Source organism: Lampetra fluviatilis, chromosome 56, assembly GCF_964198595.1.
Source record: "Lampetra fluviatilis chromosome 56, kcLamFluv1.1, whole genome shotgun sequence".
In the NCBI taxonomy this organism is placed as follows: Eukaryota; Metazoa; Chordata; class Hyperoartia; order Petromyzontiformes; family Petromyzontidae; genus Lampetra; species Lampetra fluviatilis.
Genome location: NC_136330.1, coordinates 5217679 through 5228139, shown reverse-complemented (window position 1 = coordinate 5228139; position 10461 = coordinate 5217679). Strand labels below are relative to the sequence as shown.

Sequence of the window (10461 nt, the reverse complement as noted above, 5' to 3'; positions counted from 1 at the left end):
TCAACAATATAATGATATTATTAGCAAAATAATTTTAATTCATCGTTAGACCCATCATCAGCAGCGGCAGTATCACCATCGTCATCAGCAGTGTCAATGTATGTTGAACTTCTTTCGCACCGTACGTAGCCAAACGTACTAAAATATCATCATCAGCACGCATTGCGACAATCATCATCAGCTGAAACTTCAACTTAATCGATTGCAATAATCATCAGCATTAAAACATTCCAACAGAAATCATCATTACCAGCATTATTATCATCATCAGTGTCATCATCAGCAACAGAAGCATCATCATCATCCATTTCAGCAATCATCAGTTTCATTACAGCGTCATCAGCAGCATCATGAATTACAATAACCATCATCATCAACAGCATCACCATCATCATCCATTACAGCAATCATCATCATCAGCAACACTATACATTACAGCAATCATCAGCATCATCCTCAACATCGGCATCACCATCATCAGCAGCATCAGCATCATCCGTGCCATTCTGTCGATCTGTCATCAAACATCCCAGTTGCATTCAGAAGGGGCATTGCCTGAAACGTCGATTATATTGGATACATTTATGTTCGTTCAAGTCCACACAGTTGTGTTATTGGCGAATGTCCCGAGTATTAATTATATATATATTCCAGTTACAGAACGCAGAGCAAGACTGTAGCAGCCAACACCACCACAGCCTGAACCCCTGCAGAGACAAAGACAAAGATCCCCCGTGTAGCCTTAACAGAATGCTGGGGCAAGTGCTGCTAGCCAGCACCGATGAAGGAACAGCACACGAGGGGGTGGGTGGCCAGCAGCACGCCAGGCCGCCACACACACCACACACACCACACACACCACACACATACACACATACACACACATACACACACATACACACCACACACACACACCACACACACCACACACATACACACACATACACACCACACACACCACACACACCACACACATACACACACATACAATAACACACACACACACATACACACATACACACCACACACACACCACACACACACCACACACACACACCACACACACACCACACACACACACCACACACACCACACACATACACACCACACACACACCACACACACCACACACACACCACACGCATACACCACACACACATACACACACACCACACACACCACACACATACACACACATACACACCACACACACACCACACGCATACACCACACACACATACACACACACCACACACACCACACACATACACACACATACACACCACACACACACCACACACATACACACATACACACCACACACACACCACACGCATACACCACACACACCACACACACCACACACATACACACACATACAATAACACACACACATACACACATACACACCACACACACACCACACGCATACACCACACACACATACACACACACCACACACACACACCACACACACATGCACACATACACCACCCACACCACACACACACACCACCCACACCACACACACACACCACACACACACACATACACCACCCACACCACACACACATACACACCACATACACACACCACACACACACACCATACACACATATACACCACACACACCACACACACATATACACCACACACACCACACACACACATACACCCCACACACACCCACACACACCACTCACACACACACCACTCACACACATACATACACACATACACACACCACACACACATACACACACATACACACATACACACACCACACACCACCCACACCACACACACCGCACACGCATACACACATACACACCACACACACCACACACACATACACACCACACACACATACACACCACGCACACCACACACACTACACACACACCACACACACCGCCCACACCACACACACATACACACACATACACACATACACACCACACACACCACACACACACACACCACACACCACACACACATACACACCACACACACCACATACAATACACACACCACACACACCACACACACACCACACACACACCACACACACACCACACACAATACACACACACCACACACACCACACACAATACACATACCACATACAATACACACACACCACACACACCACACACAATACACACACACCCCACACACACCACACACACAATACACACACACCACACACACACCACACACACATACCACACACACACCACATCCACCACACACCACACACACCACACCATACACACACCACACACACACCACCCACACCACACACCACACACACCACACACCCACACCACACACACCACACACCCACACACACACCCACACCACACACCACACACACCACACACACACCACCCACACCACACACCACACACACCACACACCCACACCACACACACCACACACCCACACACACACCCACACCACACACCACACACACCACACACACACCACCCACACCACACACTCACACCACACACACCCACACACACCACACCCACACACACCACACACACAACCACACGCACCACGCTTCACACACCCACACACACAGAGCCACATTCCTCCTACAGCGGCCAATGGATGTAAAGAGGCTGATTGGACATTCTCTACCAAGTCCGGCCCTCCCCTCCACTCCCTCCCTCCCTCCCCTCCCCTCCCTCCCCCTACCCCCTACCCCCTTCCCCTCCCCTCCCTCCCTCCCTCCCCCTTCCCCCTCCCCTCCCTCCTACCCCCTCACTCCCCCTACTCCCTCTCCTCCCTCCCCTCCCTCCCCTCCCTCCTACTCCCTCCCCTCCCTCCTACTCCCTCCCCTCCCTCCCTCCCCATCACTCCCTCCCCTCCCTCCCCCTACTCCCCCTACTCCCTACTCCCTCCCCTCCCTCCCCATCACTCCCTCCCCCCTCCGAGCGAAGCTACTTTTAAACCTCTGGGTAGAAGTTCACTGCGCTGGACTCAGTTGCCGGGAGGGTTCACTTCGCTCAGCGTGCGCGTGCGTCCGCGTTCTCTTAGCACTTTGCCCTCCACCCACATCGAGGCTAGCCATACGGCGGCGCCTTTGCCTTTGGCTTGAGCGTTCAGCAGCGGCCGGCAGCGTCGGAACGGGAACGGAACAAGCAGGAGGGGAACGGATCTCTGTGGTCGCTTCACTCGGGAAACTTGGTCCGCCGATGTCTGCGTTGTCTATGAGCCAATAGGAGTGTTTCTATTAATTCTATAGCAGTAGGCTTCACTGTAGCAGTGTCTATGAGTCTATAGGATTTGTCTATAGCAGTAGGCTTCACTATATGAGTGTGTCTGAGTCTATATGAGTGGTCTATGGGTGTCTATAGCAGTAGGCTTCACTATATGAGTGTGTCTGAGTCTATAGGATTTGTCTATGAACGTCTATAGGAGTAGGATTCACTGCATGAGTGTGTCTGAGTCTATAGGAGTGGTCTATGAACGTCTATAGGATAAGGCTTCAGGATAGCAGTGTCAATGAGTCTATAGGAGTTTTTATATGAACTTCTATAGCAGTAGGCTTCACTATATGAGTGTGTCTGAGTCTATAGGATTTGTCTATGAACGTCTATAGGAGTAGGCTTCAGGATAGCTGTGTCTATGAGTCTATAGGATTTGTCTATGGGTGTCTATAGCAGTAGACTTCCCTATATGAGTGTGTCTGAGTCTATAGGAGTTTTTCTATGAACGTCTATAGGATTAGGCTTCACTATAGCAGTGTCTACAAGTCTCTAGGAGTCTATAGGAGTAGGCTTCACTATATGAGTGTGTCTGAGTCTATAGGAGTGGTCTATAGGAGTCTATAGGAGTAGGATTCACTATAGCAGTGCCTATGAGTCTATAGGAGCTTTCTGTGGGTGTCTATAGCAGTAGGATTCACTATATGAGTGTATCTGAGTCTATAGGATTTGTCTGTGGGTGTCTATAGGAGTAGGCCTCACTATATGAGTGTCTGAGTCTATAGGATTTGTCTGTAGGTGTCTATAGGAGTAGGCCTCACTATATGAGTGTGTCTGAGTTTATAGGATTTGTCTGTAGGTGTCTATAGGAGTAGGCCTCACTATATGAGTGTGTCTGAGTTTATAGCAGGAGTCTACAGCAGTGTCTATGAGTCTATAGCAGTAGTTTATTACAATACATTACTCTGCCATTGCAGTAACTTGTCTCTTAGATGTCATCACAACTCAGAAGTCCATGCGGTTTCACATCGCATCGACGATAGCGCATACATCTTAATTGACGCGACAGCCCCAATGCCGATATCACGCTAAGTCCACGTGAACCCGATTTGCGAAGATGTTAACTTTGACCAAAGCGTAACTGTGTTCGGATACTGTTTGATATCTCGTGTATGTTATATTTCCTATTAACGAGTTAACCGAAACATAAAAAAAACACACACACACAATGCACGACTTAAATCGATTAGCCGATTCGTGCAAAGAGCGATGCGAGTTTGTCTAGGGCGAGCGTCTGACATCGTGAACGTACGAACGGCGGTGGCGTCGACTTACATCGTCGGCTTTATTCGCCGCGACGAGTCTCGATAGGGCGTACCGACGATGGTCGTGTTCATCTTTCCGGCAATTAAATTATTCGACGGACACAAAGTCGGGCGATTTCCCCCCCCCCCACACCGCTCAAACATAGCCGAGGAGGTTGAATAGATTTCGTGCGAGATTTTAGCAATCATCGTCATCATCGTCGGCAGCGGCGGCTGGGCATGTGATTTATATGGCATCGGGCGGAAATCCTATGAGTTTGTTTTAGCTCTGTTAGTCTATTCGGTCTGTAGTTACGACCATGTTGGTTTGTAGTATGGCTCGATTTTGACGTGGCGTTGCGATAGGAGTTCGTGATTTACCGATGTTGAGATTGTGGTTATAGATAGCACATCACGCTGTAAGCTAGCTTAGGGTAAATACTGAATATACTCAGCTTTAACATCACCACCGGCAACCATCGCAACCATCATCCATCCATCGCAAGCATCATCACCACTGTTATCATCATCACCATCATAACCACCATCACAACCATCACAACCACCAGCACCACCAGCACAACCATCTCCATCACAGCCAACACCGTCAATCCCGTTACAATCATCACGCACACCCCGAACCCACGATAGCGCCCATCAGCCGTCGCGTCGTTACTCACCTTGACGACCATCAACACCATCGCTAAGGCCATCGCTGTCAACATCACCATCACCATCTCCACCATCACCTCTTCCTCTGTCTACAACCACCAAGACCCACCATCACCACCACTAGCACCATCATCACTCTTACAAACACCCACCATCTCCATCACCTCCATCACAACGACCGCTCTCAACACCATCATCACCACCATCACCCCGCATCTCCATCGTGACCCCCGCCACCATCTCCTCCATCACAACCAACACCACTACCACCATCTCCATCACAACCAACACCACCACCACCACCATCTCCTCCATCATAACCAATACCACCACCACCACCACCATCTCCATCACAACCAACACCACCACCACCATCTCCTCCATCATAACCAATACCACCACCACCACCACCATCTCCATCACAACCAATACCAATACCACCACCACCATCTCCTCCATCACAACCAACACCACCACCACCATCATCATATCTATCACAACCAACACAACCACCACCACCATCATCATCATCTCCATCACAACCAACACGAACCACTCCTTGCTGCCTTCATCAAAAACAGCACTTATCAGGCTTGACCACCACCACCACCAGGACCACCACCACCACCACGACCACCACTACCATCACGACCACCACCACCACCACCACGACCATGAAGCTCAAGGCGCCAAGGCGACATCTTCTCCATCATCTGCATCTCCTCGCCGTGTTGTTGTGCCTCTCGCTGGCCGTGTCGGCGTCGCGCGCCACGGAAGCGCCTCTGAGTCGGCAGCCTGAGTTGGACACCGCCGGGCGAGATGGTGGCGGTGGTGGTGAACGCCTGGCTGATGGTGGAGGAGGTGGAGGAGATGGAGGAGGTGGAGGTGGAGGGGGTGGTGGTGAACCCCTGGCTGACGGTGGAGGAGGTGGAGGTGATGGAGGTGGAGGAGGTGGAGGGGGTGACGTAGTGCAGGTGAACTCTCCCAATTGCCAGGAAGTCCGCACGGCATTTCAACTCCGCGAGATCGGCCCCGTCAAGTGGGTTCCAGACGTCCCACAACCCGGTAAGCCACCACCAACACCACCACCACCACCACGACCACCACGACCACCACCACCACGACCACCACGACCACCACCACCACGACCACCACCACCACCACCACGACCACCACCACCAACACCACGACCACCAACACCACGACCATCACCACCACGACCACCACCAACACCTCGACCACCACGACCACGACCATCACCACCACGACCACCACCACCAACACCTCGACCACCACCACCACGACCATCACCACCACGACCACCACCACCAACACCACGACCACCAACACCACGACCACCAACACCACGACCACCAACACCACGACCATCACCACCACGACCACCACCAACACCTCGACCACCACCACCACGACCATCACCACCACGACCACCACCACCAACACCTCGACCACCACCACCACGACCATCACCACCACGACCACCACCACCAACACCTCGACCACCACCACCACGACCATCACCACCACGACCACCAACACCACGACCACCACCACCAACACCACGACCACCAACACCACGACCACCAACACCAACACCTCGACCACCACCACCACGACCACCACCACCAACACCACGACCACCAACACCACGACCACCACCACCAACACCTCGACCATCACCACCACGACCACCACCACCAACACCACAACCACCAACACCACGACCATCACCAACACCACCACGACCACCAACACCAACACCACCACCACCACGACCACCACCACGACCACCACCACGACCACCACCACCACGACCACCACCACCAACACCACGAGCACGACTACCACAACCACCACGACCACCACCACGACCACCACAAAGACAAAGATCCCCCGGATAGCTTTTGAACAGATTGTTGCGTGGGCAAAGTGCTGTTAGCGAGTAGCAGCACCTGTGCAGGTGGGCAGGGCACGCGAGGGGGTAGGAGGGGGGGAGGCATCACCACGCCCCGGCCGCTTTTGTCTCCCCCGTGGCTCGTTTGAGGCCGAGTCGACCTAGGCGAGGCTCGTGGACCGGTTCGCGAGCGGCAATCGAACTGCGGCACCGCTGCACCGCCGCTCCCCGCCCAATAGCTAAACCCACAAACACAGTGGAACTGCATTTTGGATTTTTGGTTCTTTCACACAGATAGTTTACGCTACTGCTGCTGCTGATGATGATACTGCTGCTGATTATGATGAACACACTGCTGCTGATGATGATGATGATAATGATACTGCTGCTGATTATGATGAACACACTGCTGATGATGATGATAATGATACTGCTGCTGATTATGATGAACACACTGCTGCTGATTATGATGATGATAATGATACTGCTGCTACTGATGATGAATACACTGCTGATGATGATGATGATAATGATACTGCTGCTGATTATGATGAACACACTGCTGCTGCTGCTGATGATACTGCTGCTGATTATGATGATACTGCTCATGATTGTGATGAACACACTGCTGCTGCTGATGATGATAATGATACTGCTGCTGATGATGATGAACACACTGCTGCTGCTGATGATGATACTGCTGCTGATTATGATGAACACACTGCTGCTGCTGATGATGATAATGATACTGCTGCTGCTGATGATGATGATACTGCTGCTGCTGATGATGAACACATTGCTGCTGCTGCTGCTGCTGATGGTGATGATAATGATACTGCTGCTGATGATGATGATACTGCTGCTGATGATGATGATGATACTGCTGCTGCTGCTGATGATGAACACATTGCTGCTGCTGCTGCTGATGGTGATGATAATGATACTGCTGCTGATTATGATGATACTGCTCATGATTGTGATGAACACACTGCTGCTGCTGATGATGATAATGATACTGCTGCTGATGATGATGAACACACTGCTGCTGCTGATGATGATGATACTGCTGCTGCTGATGATGAACACATTGCTGCTGCTGCTGCTGCTGATGGTGATGATAATGATACTGCTGCTGATTATGATGATACTGCTCATGATTGTGATGAACACACTGCTGCTGCTGATGATGATAATGATACTGCTGCTGATGATGATGAACACACTGCTGCTGCTACTGCTGCTGCTGATGATGATGATGATACTGCTGCTGATGAAGACGATACTGCTGCTGATGATGATGATGACGATACTGCTGCTGATGATGATGATGATGATACTGCTGCTGATGATGATGAACACACTGCTGCTGCTGCTGATGATGGTGACGAATTATGACGCCGATGTTTGAACAATGCTGGCAATTGTGAACGGCGTGGGCATCAAGGGCGCGTCTGTCTGTCTGTGTCGGCGCGCTAAATATGAAAGTGTGTGTGACAAGGGACCCTTTTGCTGCCGCGATAAATTAAATATCGAAAGCTCTAATGACCGTGACAGCAGCAGTCAGGAGTTGGCCACGCGTCTGACGCCGGCTTCAACTTTTTTGCAAGTGAAAAATCCAATCGTTGATTTTACGACCAGGTGGTAAGGGGCCGTCCATAAATGACGTCACGCACCTGGGGGGGCGGGGGGCGGGGGGGGGTCAGACATTTGTGACGATGTGTGACGAGGGGGGGGGGGAGGAGTGGGGTTTGAGAAAGGTGACGTCACATCGAAATGCTCAACTTTAAATAAATATAGACACGTTCTGCTTAATTAAATAGACTTTTTAATGAATGTTTTCTCCTACAACATCAGAGTGCAGCGCCACATTAAATACGCACTACAACGACAATAGTTTAAAGCGAATTGAAGCATGTTTTATTTTTTTTGGGGGGGGCAGAGCTTTGTGACGTGATATTTGAGGGGGGGGGGTCTGACTTTTTGTGACGCCGTGTGACGATGGGGGGGGGGGGGGAATCATCCCAAATCGCGTGACGTCATTTATGGGCGGCCCCTTACTGATGCCGTTCGAGCAGGTCCGATCTTGGTCACGCGCCCGATTCCAACTCGGATCGCCGGGTTCGTAATGAGGCGACGCTAACCGCTGCGCCACCGCTCCCCCCGCGAAGCCAAAGATGCCCCGTGTAGCCTTCGCAGACTGTCGGGGCAAGTGTTGTCAGCGAACACCGCTCCAACACTCTCGTAGGCAAAGACAAAGGCGCCTCCGTGTAGCCTGTCACGTGGCAAGTGCTGTTAGCGAGTAGCAGGCACGGCACACGAGGGGGTGGGTGGCCAGAATCACGCCCGGCCGCCTTTGTCTCCCCAGTGGCGATGTTTTTACACACCACACTATTTGAGGCTGAGTCTATCTAGGGGAGGCCCAAGACCGGTTCAGATAATCGTCACTGGTGTTGGCCGTGACTCTCATAAACTCACACACACAGAGTTTGCACACACAGTTTACTCACACACACACACAGTTCACACACACACAGTTGACACGCACACAGTTGACACACACACAGTTCACACACACACACACACACTTTACACACACACACACACAGAGTTTACACACACAGTTCACACACACACAGTTGACACGCACACAGTTTACACACACACAGTTCACACACACACACACACTTTACACACACACACACAGAGTTTACACACACAGTTTACACACACACAGTTCACACACACACACAGTTTACACACATACACTTTACACACACACACAGTTTACACACACACAGAGTTTACACACACACTTTACACACACACACTTTACACACAAACACCAATATGAAATATGCACACAAATCTGTGTGTAATTTGTGTTTGGGCAACGGCCGGAAAATGCCGACAGAGGTAACAGAAGCCAAAAAATACGAATTCGTTGGAATGGCAACGTACACGTGTTGCAGTGTGGGGGAGGAGGGGGGGGAGCGGTGGCGCAGCGGTTAGCACATTGCGCTCCGAACCTGGATCCCGACCCTGACGATGCCTGCTGTGTATTTGGAGTTTGCGTGTCTCTCTTCTCTCTCATCATCATCACGGTGGCTAGGAGATGTTAACTACCTCGACAGCTGTACGGGGGGTCGTGGGTTCGATCCCGACCCTGACACCTGCTGAATATTTTGAGTTTGCGTGTCTCTCTCTCATCATCATCATCACGGTGGCTAGGAGATGTTAACTACCTCGCCTGGTGTACGGGAGGTCGTGGGTTTGACCCCGACCCTGATGCCTGCTGCTGTATATTTGGAGTTTACGTGTCTCCCATCATCATCACGGTGGCTAGGAGATGTTA

General features: G+C 50.9%; 1 protein-coding gene across 1 annotated transcript in view; it reads left to right on the top strand.

Moving 5' to 3' along the window:
* Window positions 1-2938: 2938 nt before the first annotated feature.
* LOC144950111 (glypican-5-like) overlaps window positions 2939-10461 on the top strand; it is a 58361-nt gene continuing 50838 nt past the window's right edge. Inside the window, exon 1 of the mRNA XM_078880171.1 lies at window positions 2939-6259. Coding sequence (XP_078736297.1) covers window positions 5869-6259 — 391 coding nt within the window. The 5' untranslated portion in view covers window positions 2939-5868. The remainder of the gene's footprint in view (window positions 6260-10461) is intronic.